We start from the raw sequence: 20,063 nt of genomic DNA on the forward strand, positions 1-20,063 counted from the left end.
AATGACAATCAATTCTCATTCTACCGGTATAGGAGGCCATGTGTATGAGCAAAGTCAAGAGTAAGTCTAAGTAAGGCAAAATCTTCAGAGATAAGCTCTAAAACGACGAATTGTAACTCTGGGCAGGCATCGCCAAATCAGATGAAAAGAAGTCAGGAATCAAACCACTGGCGACCATAGAGTCTAACTTTTTGAGAGCTCGGTCCAATTCAGCATCAGTAAAGAGGGGAAATTGATCATCAATATTAGCAGGTGCAGCTCCAGAAGCAGACGAAGTAGAGATAGATGGCTCGAGGATGTCTCGTGAAACAGCCGAAGGGCCAAAATAGAGGCGTCTGATGAGGGAGCGTGTGGCATACTATCGCGCTTCTCATCACTCTCAACAGTATCCGCGCTTTTGTATGCCTTCTTCTTATGTGTAGAAGGGTTGTCCGATGTTCGGGTACACTTTTTTCCCTTGTCCGAGCACTGACGACAGGTGCGCTCAACGATCTCCCCATTGTCAATCTTCTGAAGGCGCTCTTGAAGAAGCTGTTGATATTCTTCCTCCTCTAGGTGTCTCCATTTAATGGCACCACTTTCCCACTTGTCCTGGAGCATCTTGAGCTCGGGAAGAGAACTAGATGCTTCACTCAAGTTCTTGAAGGGGACAGTTGAGGGCCAGCCCTCACAAACAATGCAATAGCATTGAACAATGTTGCGCCAATATTCTGTCCATTGCATCGTGGCCTGCGGATTACCTGTAATTTCCTCTGAAAATGATTGTTAGAATACAACTTGTTTAAATATCAAATGACTTACGAAGTTTCTGGTTGATGATATGTCTGGTTTCACCACGAGCCTTTGAACAACAGTCCTGATGACTTTTGGCTGCGCCTGCCATAAGATCATAAGTGTTTGATGTTGAAATATCAAGACCAAAAAACTTGCCTTGCATGCCTTGCATGGCATATCCTTCCATCTTACTCATAAGGTCTTGGCTATCGATGTTCATCATCGACTCCATGAAATTATCAACTCCTTCGGTATTAAATGTGATACCTCTTAGTGCGAGGTCAGTAGAGCCTCGCGTCGAGTAAACAATTGATTTGACACCGGTGCGGCATTGAAGCTTAATCAACTGATTTGATATCAGACACTTTGTAAACTTGAAAAAAAAGAAAATAATACCTCGGTCTCAACAGCCCTAAGCGTTTGCGTGATATTGTTGATCTTCAACCTCAACGATATTCTCTTACCCTTGGTCTTGTGCTCCCTGTTCTCGTCGTATTCTTTGATGAGTTGGTCCTTGTCTTCTTGTGAGAGCTCACGGTGTCTTAATAACCGAGGGTCTTATATGAAAACGTGTAAGAATGTAATGACACCACAATTACACTGGATAAGACTTCTTGCCAGTCCTCGATTAACACGGTCTACGACTTTTCTTCTTTCGTGGTAGATAACGTGTGAGTTCTTGGGAGGCTCGCTAAACCAATCAGTCAGATTAACTTAGCCGGAGCTTTATTATCTCTGATTGAAACTATGGGATTGTCTAGGATATACCGTCTAGACACTTGAACTGGTTTCCTGAATATACGGTTAACTGTTGAGAAGCTGGTCTCAAATGTGACTACGTGGACCAAAGCTCGTGTTGGTCAATATACAAATACCTGGTGAGAACGCTGGTCTCACAAATAACAACAAATGACAAATAGAAAACAATGACAAATAACAACAATGACCAAAGCTCGTGTTGGTCAGTATACAAATACCTGGTGAGAACGCTGGTCTCACAAAAAAAAACAACGGTGACCAAAGCTCGTGTTGGTCAGTAAACACTACGTGGTGAGAACACTGGTCTCACAAAACTGGGTTTCTATCGCGAGAAACTTACGTAATCTCAAGGGAAACACTTTCCCTGCACTTGCCTGGACAGTTCTTACAAAGGAAATGGGCTTTGTAAGCAGCAATTTGTTCAGACTGAAGCTTCTTAGGTGAGAGTTCAATTTGCTCAAGTGGGAGATTCTTGAATGCAACAAGTGGGAGATCTATTTTTTTGGGGGAGAATGGGCTCTCCTTATATACATTTTGTGTGGGAATATTATGTAAGTAAAAAGGTGATGTAATGACTTCAGAATGTGGGAAGAATATTCCAAAAACTGGAGCAGAATGTTCTAGCAGGTGCAAAAGAACATTCCAGAATATTCATGGTGGGATAATGACATCATTCTGAGTCACTATGAGTCATTATGAGTCATTGGAATGTTCTAGCAAATTCCATGGAACATGACATCATACCCTGTAGGTACAATTTTATGAAGCATCTGATTAGTCAGAGCATCCTAATAGAAAAGCAAAGTAAAGAAAACACTAGAGAAAACAACTCAGAAATAATGGAACAAATAATAGTACACAATACGCGGGCTTTTTAGATAGGTTTTTGTTAGGCTTTGAACTTTTCTCTATGGGTTTCTCTAGCCAAAGTGAATAAGCCAAATGAAAGGCAGTACATTAACCTTCATTTTGCTTCTCATATCAACTAGGTCATTATGTGATTCCCATCTCACATATGACTTTTCTTCAAAACATGGTGGATTCATGAATCACTGAGGGAAAACTGAAACTATTGGACCAAGGTTTGATACCAAGGTATGGGTTGACTAGTCTGAGGACTAAGCTAACAGACTTTGTCTTTTAGGGGGATACCTAGTAGTCATGTCCATGCATGATTCCCAAATCATGCAGGACATCCGCGGGGCAGTGAAATCACAACTGTCCCCAGTTGTGTGCTCAATCATGCATAATAGTGGTGAATACATAAAATAATGAAATGGGATATGGGCACCAAATGTGGGTAAGGAAGAAGCTGTCAAGTACCTTGTTAAAATATATAGATTTTTGGCTCCATGATCATGTAAGCTTATCTTCTGATAAGGTCCATGCTCACAGATCTTTTTTGTTAAGCAGTCATATTTCTCTAAGTTCATGCAAACATAAGTACTATATGATGCATGTCCATAGAATATGGGTGGGTGGGATGGGTTGAAATAAGTCAATCACTTTCTATGACTGACTCATCTTCTGTTGATACATTGGCACTTGACAGGCATATGTCATCATCTTCCTCTTCAAGGGGATCTGCTAGTGATGGTAATAATGATAAATCTCTAGAGATATATGGTACGAGTCTAAATGCAGCTACACCACGTTTAGATAAGACACCATTCATTTCTCTTAAGACATAAGATCCACCCTTGGTTTGTCTTTCTACAACAAAAGGGCCTAGATAACGGGGTTTGGTTTTGCGATTGAGTTCTTTCTCAATCCTTGTATTGCGTACAAGGACTAAGTCTCCTTTTTGGAAAGCTTCGCGATGCATTCGTAGACGAAACTTGTGTTCAAATTGAGCTTTAGACTTGAACCGGGCCTTTTTCAAGGTCTTTGCAGCATGGTCTAAGTCTTCCTGCCGCCTTTCAATCTGGCGAATACGTAGGGATAAGAAATCTGCTGGATTCATATTAGCATGGAATCCTTCTACCATGAAGGTTGCTTCTGTTAGGTCAAATGGTAGAACGGGATGAACTCCATGTAACAAATAGAAGGGGGACCATCCAGTCACACGACTGGTGGTTATGTTTTCTGCAAACAATGCCTGCCTTACTTTCTCAGGCCATTTTGCAATATTCTTTCCACAACTTTTTACTATAGCTTCTCTGATATTGAAATGCCCTCTTTCAACAACTCCATTAGCTTGGGAATTGTAAGGGGAAATCTGGACATGGGGAATATCAACACGCATGAGGAGTTGTTCAAATGCTCCTTTAACTTCGGGTCCATTGTCAGTCACTACTTGACCAATGGCTCCATATCTGCAATACAAATCTTCCCAGAAAAACTTTGCCATAGCTTTAGCAGATGGGTTTCGTAATGCTCTTCCTTCAACATAGCGGGATAAATTGTCCCTAGCGAGTACAAGATTTTTGTGGCCTGCAGCTGAAGGCATCTTCATAATATCCACATAGATCTTGACAAATATAGTCGCAGGGGTAGAAACAGTAATGGGGATGTGCATTTTCTTTACACTTCTTACTTGACAATCATGACAAGACTGTACATGATGTTTAACGTCCGTGTACAAATGAGGCCAATAAAAACGGTAACGAATGGTCTCAAAAGTTGCTTGAACACCTTTGTGTCCTAGTTCTTCATGAGCTTTATGAAGAATTGCAGCTCTCTTGTCAGCATCAAATACTACAAGTAGAGGGGGTCGTCCAACTAATCTTTTAAACATCTGGTCACCACGGACAAAGTACTGAGTGGCCCGGGTAACAAATTTCTTACGCTGGGCAGTCTTTTCAAAATTAGGTGGTTCCAAGGTGGTGAGAAATTTATATATTTCTCTTAGGGTCTTCTCTTGACTAGTTGTTGAGGCTAAGACGGATGGTAGACAAGTGGGTTCATAGGAATACATAGGAATGGATAGTGAACGCGGTCGGTAGTCTTCCTGAGAGATTCCTGCAAAGAGAGCTATATCATCTAGCCAGGAGTCTTCATCAGGTTCTATTTCTTCATTTTCTGCTAAAGGTCTCCTAGATAATGCATCAGGACCTTTAAAACGTGTGGCAGGAACATGAACAAGGGTGAAATCGAATAGGAGTATTCCTTGAATCCAACGGTTAATGGTTGCATTAGGTTGCAAATCAGGTTCGTTAAGCATTCCCTTGATGTATTTTGCATCAACTTCCACAATTAGAGTCTGTACTCCAATAATGTGAAGCCTGAAATGCCTAAGGGCACGGAAAAGTCCATAGAGTTCTAGTTTTGGTTGGGAGTACCTTGACTCTGTATCTCCCATGGGTAGAGATCCATACCTGGCTGGTCTTCTTCTTCCTTCATCATCCAATTGGGACAATATAATTCCTACAGCCACAAAACTAGAATCCACTGACAAAATCACGGGGTTGGCTGAAGTATAATCTATACTTCTCATTGCTGGGGCAGAACATATCCTCTCTTTCAACTTTTCAAATGCTTCATCTTGTTCATCACCCCAAACAAAGGGTTCATCTTTCTTCCATAGTCGGGTAATAGATTTTGCTAGTTCTGAGAAACCTAAAATCCAAATACGAACTGTTCCACAAAGGCCCATGAAGCCTCTTGCTTCTTTGACTGTGGTAGGAATAGGCCAATTGAGGATCTTTGACACCTTTTCTGTGTCAGGGTAATCTTCCTTCTGGTGTACATCTTTGTCCTACTATTAGGACATCAGGCAAACATAGCTGTATTTTGGTAGCAGAAAATGTTGCTCCCACATCTTTTATGCGGTGCATTATTCTATGCACGTCAATAGCATGTTCCCAGATAAATCTTCTGATCCCAGGGTTTTCTTCTAACACCTCGGGATCTCCTTCTTCGTCAGGATAAGTAGACTTAGGTCCTTTGACCGGTAAGTCATCAATAAAAACATTGGCTACATGAGGAATTTCATCTTGCAATACAAAACTAGTGCACTTCTGAAATTCCGCAGGAGCATTGGTGTATCCCATAGGTAATGCAGTTAACCTTAGCAATCCTAAGGGTGTAAGGAAAGCTGTTAAATCTCTGCTGTCTGGGTGCATTTTCCTAGCATCAAATCCCCAGAACAAATCAAAAACAGTATAACATTGACGGCCAGCAAATGACTCTACAAAGTCATCTACAATCGGGATTAGGCCTGCATCTCGAATAGAAATTTTGTTAAGTGGTTGAAGGTCATGAACAAGTCGGAGTTTGCCATTCTTTTTTAATACACAAAACCAGCGTGAACGATAGGCTGATTGACTTGGCTCGTATACTCCTGCATTAATCTTGGTTCGTAACAAATCAATCACCTTTTCTCTAATACCGGGTGGAATAGGAATATTTTTGTATTCCCATGGAACATGAGGGATGGTTGGGATAATATAGGGGGTGAAATATGATTCCTTGAGAGTTCCTCGGTCAGTCTCTTCAAATGCTAGTGCATCTTGGTTTAAGTGCATTATATGTTGAAACAGTTTGACCTCCTCGGGCCAAAGAAAAGCAGCCGAGTTAATATTAAGACTCTTCATACGCTCAATGGTCAATCTACCATTAGGTATGAACTCAGGTGGATGTGGTGTCAAGGGAATCATAGTCTTCAAAGGATCATGGGGAAACTGCCTCAAGACTCGAGCATCTTGAGGGAAAGTACCGGAAACGGGCTTAACTTTCTTGTCAACTCGTTTATACATTGTAAGGATTGGGTTATAAGATGGGTCTGAAAGGGTGGATGGTTCATAATTTAAATATAAATCATCTTCATCAAAGTCCAGGAAATCATCATCTATTTCCAGGTCTGAACTTGGATTTTCCCAATCAGAATCAACAGATATATCATCAAACAGCTCCTCGAGGCATGTTTGACGTTCTTCTTGGGTACCGCACTTCAAACAATATTCTTCAATTGTTTGATCATCATTCTCTAAGTCTTCAGGATACACAAGCTTAGGTACATTACTAGAACTTTCAGTGATATTGTCACTGAACATTGCTAGACAAAATATACTATCACTTGATTGCCTTAAAAACTTAGGCTCAACATAAGGATAATCACATGTTGCATTATGAACTATGCTAACACATGCTACCATACTTGACATAGGTAGAGACAAGGAAATGGGTGTTCTGGGTTCTCGAACCCTGAACTTTTGGGATACAAATACACAAAGGCAAAGGCCAATAGTTGAAACATAAACAAACTCGAAACAAAAAATACAAAAACGCGGAATACAAATACAAACAAGGCACAAATACACGGGGAAACAAATAAAAAATTGAATGGACACAAGGCAAGATTTGAAACACGAGACTCGAAGCTCGAAACAAAAAAACCTGAAGCTCGGAGCTATAAATACACTTGGAAAAACATAAGCCAATTTTTTTGTGAGTTTTAAACGGTAAAAAACTCGAGAAACAAATAAAATCAAACCGAAAATATAAATACAAAATAATAAAATCAATCGGGCCAGAAATGGGCTTTCGATCCCTGAACGATGACGTCAGCACGCTATCGTCGAGGATACGAGAGTCATTTACCTCGAGATTAAGGTAAGAAGAAGATATGGGACTCCGAGGGTCCCTGTTCATCGTTGTTGCTGTCGGAGTCATCGTCGATCTCGTCGTCGTCGAAACACGCGCAAATACGAAGCTGCGACGCATTAGAAATAGTCGAAGAACGAAAAGGACGATAAGCAACTATATATAGACGGACTCGTCGAATTTCGAGCGCACGGTCCCGCGCTCGAGCATATTTGATAACTTTGAACTCATCTTGTTCATCGAGCACATGCTCTTCGACAAGCGAGTGCACGATGTCCGGATCGGGATAAGGCAGGAGCAGGGCCGCTTCGATCGAGGATGCAAGGTCATGCTCCCCGTGAAATTCGGCTACTGCTGTAAGAGTATTTAAATAATTAGTTTCGTCGAGGGTAAAAAACGGGTTGATAGGAGGATGATCAGCTTGGTAGAATGTTGGGGGTACATGGGTGCCTATGCGCTGATTGGGGTCGCACGTGAGAACGCTCGGACGTCGAAGTCCCTCGTGCAACATGCGAGGCGAAAGACTGTCCTCGAGCTTGGCAATAAGCGCACGGCTATGAGCTCGGTGATCGAGAAGGTCCCGAGCTCGATCATCCCAGTCGCGCTCGGACCTAGGTCCAGGAGACGGGAACGGCTCGGTAACTTCTTCGACGGAACGTTTTACTGCCAAAAATTTGGCATCCCAGTCAGTAGCACAAAGGTTGTCCTGGCAATCACAGTAGGCCAGGTATTCATCAGCAACTTCGACGAGCATTCGAGGATGCTCATCACATATAGCAGGTAGGTCTGTTGCAAAGTAGTCGAGTAGATATTGGTGGCTATCCGGCACCGGCAAAACAGTTGTCGTGCGGACGACTTCGTCCGCACGACTAGGCACATAGGGTGGCGGCGGACTATCAGGGTTAGGGCTGGTAGGTACAGGACTCTTAGGAGGGGGCACAGTGTCAGGTGACTCGAGAAAACGGACGCGTTCAATTGATGGTAAGTAATGTGGTCCGTGCGAGATAGAGGTAACGTGGATGACGCGATGGGCATCAGCCCACAGCTCGTCGCTGGGTGGGCTGGCCGTTGAACGCACATAAGACTCAGCATAAGGTTTTGGCAGGATAGAGTCCAGTTCCATAGAGGAAGAGGGAGACGCAGTGCGCCAATCCTCAGGGTTAGGTGAGGGTGTAGGTACAGGAGATATAGTAAAGGGATTGGAGTAAGGGAGAGAGTGAGAGGCGCTATCAAAACTAGAAGGGGTAGAGTAGATGATGGGAGAACCGGCCAAGGCATTCATGGCTGCCAGGTTCTGTGGAGACGGAGTCTGAAAAACATTGGTCGCCGTTGAAAACTGAGGAGACGGCGATGGCAAGATGTTGGTCGCCGTTGGGAACTGAGGTGACGGCGACAGTAAGACATTGGTGGCCCTCATCACCTGGGCAGACGGCGACGGCAAGACTTTGGTCGCTGTCAGGACCTGGGCAGGTGAAGGCGGCATTGAGAGCATACCGGCGGCCTTGGAAACAGAAGGAGACGGCGTTGGAAAGACGTTAGTGGCCGCCAGGATCTGAGCAGAGGGGGATGGTGTTGGCAGAACAGAAAAGGCACTTGGGACCTGGAGGCAAGGCGATTGTAGGACATTGAGGCCCTTCAGGACCTGAGCAGACTGCTCCAGGTCACTGCCGGCGCCATTAAGAGACACTGGGGATTGGGGAGAGAAGAGAGGGTTAGGTCCCAAGGTGGGAGTTGATGCAGGAGTGGCGGGAGCACACAGTACCTCGTGCGCCACTGGAAATACACTAGGGGTAGGCGAAACAATGGAGGCTGGGTCCAGGACATGATGGAGGAGAGGTGTTATGCTCTAAGGCATCGCGCAAAACACGCGTTAGTTGTTGTTCAAAGAGGGAGGGGTCATACAACACACCTTCTCCCAACATACTCACTCCATCTCCAACAGTGGCGCCACTTCCTCCAACTCCGGCGTCATCCGGATATGTGGGCTTGAGGGAGTCGCCAGTAAGTGCACGTCCCTCCCATCCAGCCTCGGCATTCGCCGGCGGAACGGGAGAGAAACAAGGAGACGGCAAGAAGAACTTAGAGGTGGGAGAGGCTGTGTTAGGACGAAGTTGCAGAGTCAACAAATCGTTGTTTTGAGATTTTGGACTCAGCCGGTAACTTCCGGCGGAGCCCAAAACGGCAGTTAGGGATTCGGCAACGTTTTGCATGCCGGTCACGTGGATTTCCAAATTGGGCGCAACAGGCGCCAGCAACAATTCTGAGAGCAAAGGTGGGGGGTTATCTTTTGTGCCCCGGTTTCTGGGGTTATTTATACCATAGGGAGTAGGTATAAAATCAAATTGAGGGCCTAGTACATTGACATCATGGGTGATGTCATATTTTTCTCGAACTTTCTGGTTGTTGGTAGAACTTTGATTATGTAATCCCAAAACATCGGCCAAAAATGCAAAATTCTCATTATTTAGGGAATTTCCCATTAATTCAGCCATGCTAAGTAAAGATAAGTCTGTATCATTTAATTCTGGCTCATTATCAATGGCCATTTCATCTCCAAAAATTAGGTAACTGCTAGGGAGTCTTGAACCATACCAAGTTGATGGTTCAAATACCCACTCGGGATTAATACCATCAGGGGTACATAGCAATTCATGTGTAATGTGAAGATTATGCGGGTCTTTAAATACGAGCCATGTTCCATCTTGTCTTTCATCAATGCTAACATAGTTCCCGCGTTGCCACGGTCTTCCTAATAGCAAATTGAAGGGTACATGGTCACCTACATAAAGATTTGCTTTGGTTTGGACTGCTCCACAAGTAAGTGGAACATTCTCAACTAAGCCTTGTAATTTTCCTTCGCCTCCATTAGCATCGTTCATAGAGATGCTTCTTCCTACGTCAATGGGGCGGTTAATCTGAGCTTTCCAAACTTGTCGGCTCACTATATTGAGCTGACTTCCAGTATCAATTATAGCATTGATGGGTTCTCCATCACAATACATTGTCATCCTGATCAATAAGCCACGGGTCTTGCTCCAAATCGAGTGAGCTTGGGCTTTTTCTATAACAACTGGCTTTGGCTTTATAGCATTGGCTAAAATTCCTGACAACTCACGGGATGATCCAAGAATTTCACCAACTTCTAAAGAGATTGGAGTCCTAAGGACTGACTCCAAAACTTTTTCAGGTTTAGCACGCACTGCTAAATCGGAGATACGACGATGTGTAATCTTTTGATTAGGACTCGTGTTTTCCTTTTCACCAGGGTCTGCTTTCTTTTTGTCTTCCTTAGCCAAACTTGGCTTAGGAAGTGGCACATCTTCCATGATTATGTCATCATTATTTTCATCATAATCTGGATTAATACGAGCTTTCTGCTTATCAATATTAGCCCTTTCACTCCTTGTTAGTGGTCCGGGTCTTTCTTTGATAATGGGTTCCTTCTTTGATGCAGGAGCTGGCTTTGATCGCGGGGCAGTCATAGGTTTATTCCCTATCACATTTTCCTTTCCCTTTGATCCAGTCTCCTGATCACGTACATTTTTCTTGGTAGGGGGAAAGACTCCGTCAAAGCGTTCTCGTCTAGCTTTGGCAGCGGTCTTTATGGTTCTTTCTGCTGGATATACGTAATAGTCTTCTTCGTCACTTTCATCGCCATATGCAGGGATCATAAATGCATCATTGTCGCTATCACTTTCTTCATCTTCTTCCTCGTCACTAGAGATATCATCAACTCTAGTCCTCCTGCTCCTTATCACATTGCTAGTCAAAGACTCCCGATTGACCTCATCGGGTCTAATAGCAACAAAGTGTGACATGGGAGCTGCTTCCCTATTAAGTGCTTCAATGACTGTTTCCTCCGGCATACGTCTGACTGCATTCCCATTAGGGTGTTGAATTTGTCTCTTTTCATTCCTCTTGATCCTTCCTTCAGCTTCTAGCTTGGCAAGGTGAGGGCAAATGGGGAGAGTATGTCCTATCTCTCCACATCCAAAACAAATCCTATTCTGAAATGGTGTTCCTTGTGGTTGGTAAAATCTGGAACCAGGTTGGGGTTGAGGTCTCCTTTGACCATATCCTCTTCCACCACCATTACTGGGAGTAGCATTCAATTTAGAACCTTGTAAGTCAGGAGACATTCCTGCACCAGCTCTGGGAGGGGGTGGAGAAATAATCTGCATGACTCTTGGGTCTAACTTAGTAACACGATAATACAAAAGAGCATACTGAGGATCCTCAAGTGACATGATATTGAGCTGCTTGATCAGATCCTCAATCTCATCACGTGGTTCCGTACTTATAGCTTCCTTGTTAGCCTTGGCTTTCTTGGAGGTTTCCATAGGAGTTGTTGTGCCAGAATGTCTGTCCTTATGTCTAGGAGTTTCTTTAGCAACATGTCGCTTCTTCGAACCTTTCTTAGTAGATTTGCGAGGTTTAATCTCTGCCTCATCATCTGAATCAGATGACTCCTCGCTTGAAGTCAAGGATGATTCAGTAGAGTCAGAGTCCTCAGAGTCCGAAGATGAGAGATCAGTCTCTTCCTCGGAGATAAGCAGATCTGAATCGAAACGGTCCCTGTGAAGTAGCTTCTCTGCAGCTGAGATAACTTTATCCACGCCAAATGCCTTGGATAAATCCTTGTCAGGTTCCTTAGCCATAAGTCTACTTTCAATCTTAGCACGCAAATTCTTATAAATTCCTTTCCAAAAATAACCTGCATACTCATCTGCTGAAATCTTCTTTGCAGTTTGAAGCCAACCTGCAATCCTAATAAATCCTCGTACATACTTCTTCCATGCCGCTAGAGTGGGAATACGTTGTCCCCTCATAGCCTTAACATAGGAGAGTAAATCCTTTCTTTTATAACGCTTTGTGTCCAAATCAGCGTCATAATACTTTAGAATGTCTGCCTTGAGAGCATTCCAATCGGCTTTCTCATATGAGTCCAGTCCTTCAATGAACTCGGTGACATGACGTGAAGTATACTGGGTAATAGTTTCACATCTGTCCTTGTCAGTGGTGACTTGGTTATAGTCACATAACTTTTCATAATGCTTGACAAACTTTTTGACTTCTGTAAAGTCTCCTTTAAACTTCTTGGGAGCTGCCTTACTCCCGGGGATAGGCATAGTAAGAATAGAGTGTGTCATCATAGGCAGTGTTGATGGTGACATAGTTAACTGTGTGGTTAAGATAGATGCTGGGGAAATTGTCGTGGACAATTTGGTTACCTGGTGTGTTGGATTCTGAATGGTTACGTTTGGATAGTACTCTGAATACGAGTAGTTTCAATAAGAAATCAAGAAGAAGCCTCCCTCGCGGTGGGCTCCAGTGATGTCTTAATAACCGAGGGTCTTATATAAATACGTGTAAGAATGTAATGACACCACAATTACACTGGATAAGACTTCTTGCCAGTCCTCGATTAACACGGTCTACGACTTTTCTTCTTTCGTGGTAGATAACGTGTGAGTTCTTGGGAGGCTCGCTAAACCAATCAGTCAGATTAACTTAGCCGGAGCTTTATTATCTCTGATTGAAACTATGGGATTGTCTAGGATATACCGTCTAGACACTTGAACTGGTTTCCTGAATATACGGTTAACTGTTGAGAAGCTGGTCTCAAATGTGACTACGTGGACCAAAGCTCGTGTTGGTCAATATACAAATACCTGGTGAGAACGCTGGTCTCACAAATAACAACAAATGACAAATAAAAAAACAATGACAAATAACAACAATGACCAAAGCTCGTGTTGGTCAGTATACAAATACCTGGTGAGAACGCTGGTCTCACAAAATAACAACGGTGACCAAAGCTCGTGTTGGTCAGTAAACACTACGTGGTGAGAACACTGGTCTCACAAAACTGGGTTTCTATCGCGAGAAACTTACGTAATCTCAAGGGAAACACTTTCCCTGCACTTGCCTGGACAGTTCTTACAAAGGAAATGGGCTTTGTAAGCAGCAATTTGTTCAGACTGAAGCTTCTTAGGTGAGAGTTCAATTTGCTCAAGTGGGAGTTCTTGAATGCAACAAGTGGGAGATCTATTTTTTTGGGGGAGAATGGGCTCTCCTTATATACATTTTGTGTGGGAATATTATGTAAGTAAAAAGGTGATGTAATGACTTCAGAATGTGAGAAGAATATTCCAAAAACTGGAGCAGAATGTTCTAGCAGGTGCAAAAGAACATTCCAGAATATTCATGGTGGGATAATGACATCATTCTGAGTCACTATGAGTCACTATGAGTCATTATGAGTCATTGGAATGTTCTAGCAAATTCCATGGAACATGACATCATTATGACATCACTATGATATCATATCTTTCAACCAAAATACCTGCAGGAGTGTAGGTGAAGTCCTATGACATCATTATGACATCATACCCTGTAGGTACAATTTTATGAAGCATCTGATTAGTCAGAGCATCCTAATAGAAAAGCAAAGTAAAGAAACACTAGAGAAAACAACTCAGAAATAATGGAACAAATAATAGTACACAATACGCGGGCTTTTTAGATAGGTTTTTGTTAGGCTTTGAACTTTTCTCTATGGGTTTCTCTAGCCAAAGTGAATAAGCCAAATGAAAGGCAGTACATTAACCTTCATTTTGCTTCTCATATCAACTAGGTCATTATGTGATTCCCATCTCACATATGACTTTTCTTCAAAACATGGTGGATTCATGAATCACTGAGGGAAAACTGAAACTATTGGACCAAGGTTTGATACCAAGGTATGGGTTGACTAGTCTGAGGACTAAGCTAACAGACTTTGTCTTTTAGGGGGATACCTAGTAGTCATGTCCATGCATGATTCCCAAATCATGCAGGACAACGGTACTCGTCAGCATAGTTGTGTAGAAGGTCTTGCAGGACTGCTTTTCCAGAGCGCGCTTGAGCTAAGATCCACCATTAGTAGTTGAACCAAGAAAAATAATATAACATACAATTTCCATCCGTCACTTGCTGATGTTTCTTCCAGCAAAACGCATTCCATGGGCTTGATTTCGTGCGCTTGAAGCACAATGCAGCATGGCCCACATACAAGTTGTTTTGCATGCATCGGATACTCTTGTGGTGAGAGGAAGCTATTGTCTTCACAGATTCATCAAGATGGAGCCAAGCCTTGTGAAGCACTGTCCTGAAAACTTGAGACTTCTGGCGACGTTGTGTTGTCAGAAGAGCTCTTGCTTCCTTGCTGAGATGGACCTTTGGACGAATTTGTGACAGGCGTTGCACACGGTTCTTTGCCATGGAGAGGGTCTGATTAACCATAGCGTTGAGCTGTGGGCAAAATAATCCATTTATGAGTCGCTTTATAGACGGTGAATTTGTGAAATAAGATTCAGACTATACCAATGGGGATCTATGTACAAAATGAAAATGGAAACATTGTAGATGAGCGCACTCTTACAAAATGGCAGGTAACTGATCTAGAAGATTAAGACCAGACAAAAGAAGTAAAGTGCGCAAATAAAAATGAGGGTGCCGAGCACCTGGAGAACCACCGAAAGTAGTGCGGAAATCTACAATGTATATCAGTAAGATTTAATGTCAAGAAGATACTGCAACATATTACCTTACGCACACCAACCACTGTCTGAGGGATATTCAAATCGGCACGAAGTGCCATTGTCAAATTGGAAGCCTGCTCATAGGTAAGATCCCACTTGGGGGACCTCAAGACAGTTTCCCAGTGGCTACTGCGCATGGTGGTAATGAGCTCACGGAGCTTCAGAATTGTTTGGTCCCCGATCTTAAACCGATCAAGTACAGCATCGGTATTGGGCCTGATGCTGATTAGTGGGGGACTGAAAAGCTTATCATCTGAACAGCTGGGATTTGTCTTGCGTAATGAAAAGGCCTCAGCGTGTCGACGCTGCTTCATCTGGGTGGTTCCAGCGGCCAAAGAAGTAGCTTGCTTCACAACTGATGACTTGGATGGAGTGGAAGATTCTGCAGCAAGAACAAATTCGCACTGGAGTTGTGCAGGAGCGCGAGCCGAACATTGAATCTGAGCACCAGTAGGACACAATGGCACAGGTAAGAATGGGGGTGTGGTTGGATTCACTGGAGTTGCGGGGACTGTGGCATGTCAGCAACAGACAAGGAAAACGAGGAAAAACTTACAGCGATATAAAGTTGTGATATCCTCCTTGTGGCAACGCTCCATGAACCGCTTGAGATGGGGCACTGCAAACTCCTGGCAGAACGCCTGCACAAGGACAGAGACATCTCCTCCAATCTGCTCAGACGTCTCGTGCAGTTCTCGTGGAGTGACATAAAGATCGACTGCGACACATTCAGGAGAGATGGTTCCCTTGATATGAGAACCTGGGCAATGAATGAGAAGGGAGAAACCACTGTCAAGATGATCTTGAGTGGTGAGCTAAAATGACAGTAAGAATGTTAGGCTCAAGCCATCAATATAAGATTGTACATACTGCATCAAATACATCTCCAAGAGCAGCGTCAACAAATTCCTCATGTGTGATGCTCCGTGTTTCCGTGGATGTCAGAGTATCATTGAAGGCTATGTATTCAGGATGGAGACCACCTGACGTCCTAGTGTGGTAGTGTGTGCCGTCAATATGCGACTGACTTCTGAGTAGAGCACGAGCTGCAGCTTGGTGATCTGTGTTGCTGAATCCCAGTGCAAAATTCAGGTTAGAGTAAAGCGCTGCCATCCCAGCAAGTGTGAAGCGTGGAGGACAAGATATCGGCTCGTCTTTAACTGAAGGATCAGCCGCAGCCTTTGACTTCATTGATGAAAACATGGACGCAGGTTGAAAAAATGGGATGCGAAGAGTGGTGCAGAAGTTCAAATAAAGCACAATTAGCGCCTATCTCCAGTTTTATGTAGTAATGTGTCAGTCTCATCATACTGCAAAGATGTGTAGAACTGCACACATTCAAGTTGAGATTGTATCCACTGGCTGCAAGGCGTTTGTTTCTGTCACTCGCAACTGTAAGTCGAAGTTGCCGCATACTGCACAGTGCCTTTGAGTGTGCTTAATTGAAATGTCTTGACTCACTGCAGATGTGGCAACTTCAAGTCAAACTCGCCGCATTGACTTGAAGTTGCCACATCTGCAGTGAGTCAAGACATTTCAATTAAGCACACTCAAAGGCACTGTGCAGTATGCGGCAACTTCGACTTACAGTTGCAACAACACGTTACACATGTTCAACTACATGAGTAATATATGGACTTCAAGTTGAACACCTTCGAGCACAGTAGTGATTGAAACATTTGCATAGCATCTATATTGACAGTGTAATTTGAATGCAGCCTCGACTAATCTACAATGCCTGATAAGTAATCTGCAAGGTCCTGCGTAGTCTGAATATCCTCTTCATGTTCGAGAATGTCCGTAGTATACTCGGATGTGATATCGGTGATGTCGCGATCTGCTGATGGATATTATAATTGCGTCCAAGTCAAAAAAAAAACACACACACCAGACAATCTATCACCTAGACCGTCACTTATACCAGGCTCATTATCTACTGCAGAGCCGAACTGTCGTCCAATACCTCGAATACCTGAGAAGCCGGGTTGTGACTCAATCTGATCTAGCCGGAACAAATGCACATAATTAACTGCTGAATGGAGTTTCCAGCGGTTCTGCAGCTCCCAACACAGTGCAGGATGCGAGTCAAGGAGTTCATTCACAGTTGCAGTCATCTGTGCATCTTTGTCGTGTATGGCAGTCTGCAGACGACAAACTTCGATGTTGAGGCGCTGAATCTCCTCATGTGCTCAACGGAGCTTGAAGAATTTGACAGAGGCTTCTCGATATGCGGGTTTTGACCAGTCAACTTCGCGAATGTCGGTGCGAGAATAACGAAGGAGATCGAACTCTCCCAGGAAGCTGTAGTCAGCTATATCCTTCCATGATAACTGCGGCCGGGGGGGATCAAGGGCAACAGCCTGATTATTATACTTATTGATGGCATTCCAAATCATGTCCGAGCGTCTCTGCAATGCCTTTCCGATCTGTTGCTGTAGTTTGTATCCTGCCAATAATGATTAGTTACCATTGAAATTCGATGTAGTACAGTAATGTTAGCTTACCGGTGCCAGAAAGTGAGAGTTTGGACAACTCAAATAGACGCATCACAACAAGATGCTCTAACTCATCAAGAGCAACATGATACCTCTGTAGTGATGCCTCTTCCTTGTATTTCATATAATTGTGATCTCCTACTATCCAGCGCTCTTCTATCGCAAGCTGATTTTCAATATGGCTGGTGAAGGCCTTGGGATTCTGGAGCTTAGAGTAAGCTGCGTCAACTCGAATTCGTGCTTGAGAAATAGAAAGGTTTATTTGTTGTAGATTACCAATGGCAACATCGGTCAAAGCCTGATTGGCAGCTTCTCGAGCTCTGACCCACTCTAACCTGTTATAATGTAAGTGACGGAAATGAAATATGACTTAAGAACCAGTGGGACCCACCGCTGTTCAGCTAACTCATTGAGGACTTGGACATAGCGGATTTGAAGACATTCTTGGAGGGGCAGCTCTTTAGGAGATTCAAGGTATGACCTTTCATCAGCATGGAACCGGATGAAATCAGCATCGGTCAGGTTGAGGGCTTGTTTCACAGCCAAAAGTTCAGCCGTGAGCATGTGTACGAGAGACAGTGCTTCCCGATAGTGGTTTCGTAAAAATTGGCCTGTAAAAGTATTAGTAGTGGTGTGTAGTATGTAAAACAAGACAGTACTTACTCAATGCTGCGTATTTGTTGTCATCCCAGAAGGTAAAATGCTCTTCGAGTGTTTGATGTCAATGGAATCGAGACGTGTGTCTTGTGCCTTGTGCAAGTTCATTTGAAGAGGAGAATACATGTTCGCATCCCTCACCCTCAGTTAGTCCAGTTCCTTCAATGTACATCGGGTGCCAATCTAGTTGGCACCTTCTATTGTGAGCATGACCGTGAAACGCACCGACCATCATGCGCAAATTAAGGGATTGGGCAAGGGGGCCAAGACTGCTGTTGCCTAGCGTCTTGGAAAACGCACAGCCAATATCATAGGCACAGCTGGCATTCGCTCCGAAGACAGACAGCAGTTGACTCATAAGAGCCAAAGGATATTTTGCTCTAAACTTTAAATTAGCACAATGCTGTCAGTGAATGAAACTTAACATACAGCTCACCACTCCGAACCATATCGCACATGAGAAGTACAAATCGATGCCAACACGTAGCAACAAAGATGCCAGACTCATCAAAAACAGCAAACATCTTTTTCCGCTGCTCGGGCCCAGCATTTCGCCACCGCTCGGTACAATTGAAGGTCAACTCAGGTTCCACTGGCTTCGCGACTTGATCTTCCCAGTCATCCTGTATATTTAAATTTAGTTGGGTCAACTATTCAAGCACATACACATATCATGAACATACCTCTGATCTTCTCACTGTATCCTTGAACTTATCAACGGTTACTCGATCGACCCAGTAATCAGAACGAGCTTGTCGAGGATCTACCCGTGGGGTAAGGCCGTAAGTCAAAGACGCCCATCTTTTGAGACTGTTATTGCCATTGATGGAGAAAAGCCGGTCTATCACCTGTGGTGCCTCCTCGTCGAGTTTGTAGGAACAACATGGGCATGCATTTAGTATCCGCCAATTGGGAGTGTTGCACTTGCGTACTTCGTTTAAGCGGCGATCAACATGATGTAAAATCTCAAGATATACGTCATATGCGTCTGAGAATTGCGAATTTAGGTATGGTCAATATGGCATCTATAATACAAGATCTAGTAGTATCACATAAATTATGACACATGAGAAGACCTACATTGTGAAGATGGCACAGCGCTTTGCACTGTGCCTGGATACTAAATTGTGGGCAAGTTTGATGGTATTGACGATAAGTTGCGAGGGTTCGGATGGAAATGGCAACCGATGGATATAGAGGAGAGCACCCCAAATAACCATGGTAGATGAGCGTCTCATTGGGGTAGCGATGGGAGATCAGAGGCTGGAAGGACATCTGCTGACGGCCTGCAGAAGGTCAAGAAAGTACTACATAGCTACAAAAACATACCAAACATGTTGACCAAGTAGATGTCAGTCAGCGAGTGCCCATCACTCCCGTCAATAGCCACATCAGCATCTGGAATATGTGGCATCCCATTCCCATGATCGCGCAAACGGTAGTCGAGATAGGCATTGACCAACTGGTCAAGTTGGCTGTTCCATTGCTCCACTTGAAGCTCTATGCGGTCATGTCGTGTGTGGGAATCAACATAGCAGCTGAAAGTATGAGCGAGCAAAACAGCTAATTGGACTAGGACATACTTACTAGTTTGATAAGCTAGTGACCTGCTCTGATAAGCCTTCAAAGGCTTCATACTCCCCACCCTCATGGCTGATATCAAGACCTTCTTCACCTAGTGGCGCTGTGTAAGGTTCGTTGTCCATGTCCATGCCAACGTCAGAGATCATGTTCTCGGCTATCTACACTCACCTGATATTTCCTGTCTTCTCTTGCTTTGCAATGACTCCTTCCATTCACCTTGCTTACTAGCTGATAAGACCATGGTCTGATGACTGAGACCACAGAATTTATGTTTGATGGAGGCTTTGGACAAGCCGGAGACCTTTCTGGGGGAGGAACCATGGTTATACATCAAGTAGGTCCACTTATAGAACGCCGGCAAGTGGCTTGATGCTGAAGAGGACGATGAGGAGGGAAAGAGAACAGCATGGGAATAGTTTCTAGGAGGAGCGGGAGGTTTGGCAAGGAAGCGGGGGTTACCGGATAAGTAATAGAACGGAACGGAATGTACTTACCCGAATTACCCTGTGCCGATACTTATATGCAGGTATATCTAAGGACATCCCGCAGTATTTGGGGCAGGATTTATCGCTGGTGTAGAGGATTTGAGCAAAAGACTAATGTGATAATTGGCGAGACATGTTATTGGCTACTATTATTATAGTTACTTATTGGGAAGGTCAGGTGT

At 43.7% G+C, this 20,063-nt stretch overlaps 5 protein-coding genes across 5 annotated transcripts; all 5 read right to left on the reverse strand.

The window, feature by feature from the left end:
* Positions 1 to 354: 354 nt before the first annotated feature.
* On the reverse strand, positions 355 to 1,314 carry DFJ58DRAFT_627185 (uncharacterized protein; the record flags this gene model as incomplete). The annotated part of the gene is made up of 3 exons (XM_041381132.1): positions 355 to 752; positions 802 to 1,120; positions 1,171 to 1,314. Coding segments are annotated over 3 exons (861 nt in total), but the record flags the coding sequence as incomplete, so codon positions are not given.
* Positions 1,315 to 15,307: 13,993 nt separating this feature from the next.
* DFJ58DRAFT_627618 (uncharacterized protein) lies at positions 15,308 to 15,788 on the reverse strand (the record flags this gene model as incomplete). Its single annotated transcript, XM_041381144.1, has 2 exons — positions 15,308 to 15,475; positions 15,531 to 15,788. Coding segments are annotated over 2 exons (426 nt in total), but the record flags the coding sequence as incomplete, so codon positions are not given.
* An 839-nt stretch (positions 15,789 to 16,627) lies between these two features.
* DFJ58DRAFT_618675 (uncharacterized protein) lies at positions 16,628 to 16,849 on the reverse strand (the record flags this gene model as incomplete). The annotated part of the gene is made up of 1 exon (XM_041381002.1): positions 16,628 to 16,849. A coding segment is annotated over one exon (222 nt), but the record flags the coding sequence as incomplete, so codon positions are not given.
* On the reverse strand, positions 16,850 to 17,876 carry DFJ58DRAFT_667467 (uncharacterized protein; the record flags this gene model as incomplete). Its single annotated transcript, XM_041382623.1, has 4 exons — positions 16,850 to 17,106; positions 17,165 to 17,490; positions 17,547 to 17,736; positions 17,819 to 17,876. Coding segments are annotated over 4 exons (831 nt in total), but the record flags the coding sequence as incomplete, so codon positions are not given.
* On the reverse strand, positions 17,877 to 19,087 carry DFJ58DRAFT_718476 (uncharacterized protein; the record flags this gene model as incomplete). The annotated part of the gene is made up of 4 exons (XM_041384479.1): positions 17,877 to 18,192; positions 18,242 to 18,435; positions 18,496 to 18,800; positions 18,865 to 19,087. 4 exons carry the CDS (start codon positions 19,085 to 19,087, stop codon positions 17,877 to 17,879), a joined length of 1,038 nt encoding a protein of 345 aa, XP_041238821.1.
* Positions 19,088 to 20,063: the final 976 nt, after the last annotated feature.

Source organism: Suillus subalutaceus, assembly GCF_016647625.1.
Source record: "Suillus subalutaceus strain FC151 chromosome Unknown DFJ58scaffold_140, whole genome shotgun sequence".
In the NCBI taxonomy this organism is placed as follows: Eukaryota; Fungi; Basidiomycota; class Agaricomycetes; order Boletales; family Suillaceae; genus Suillus; species Suillus subalutaceus.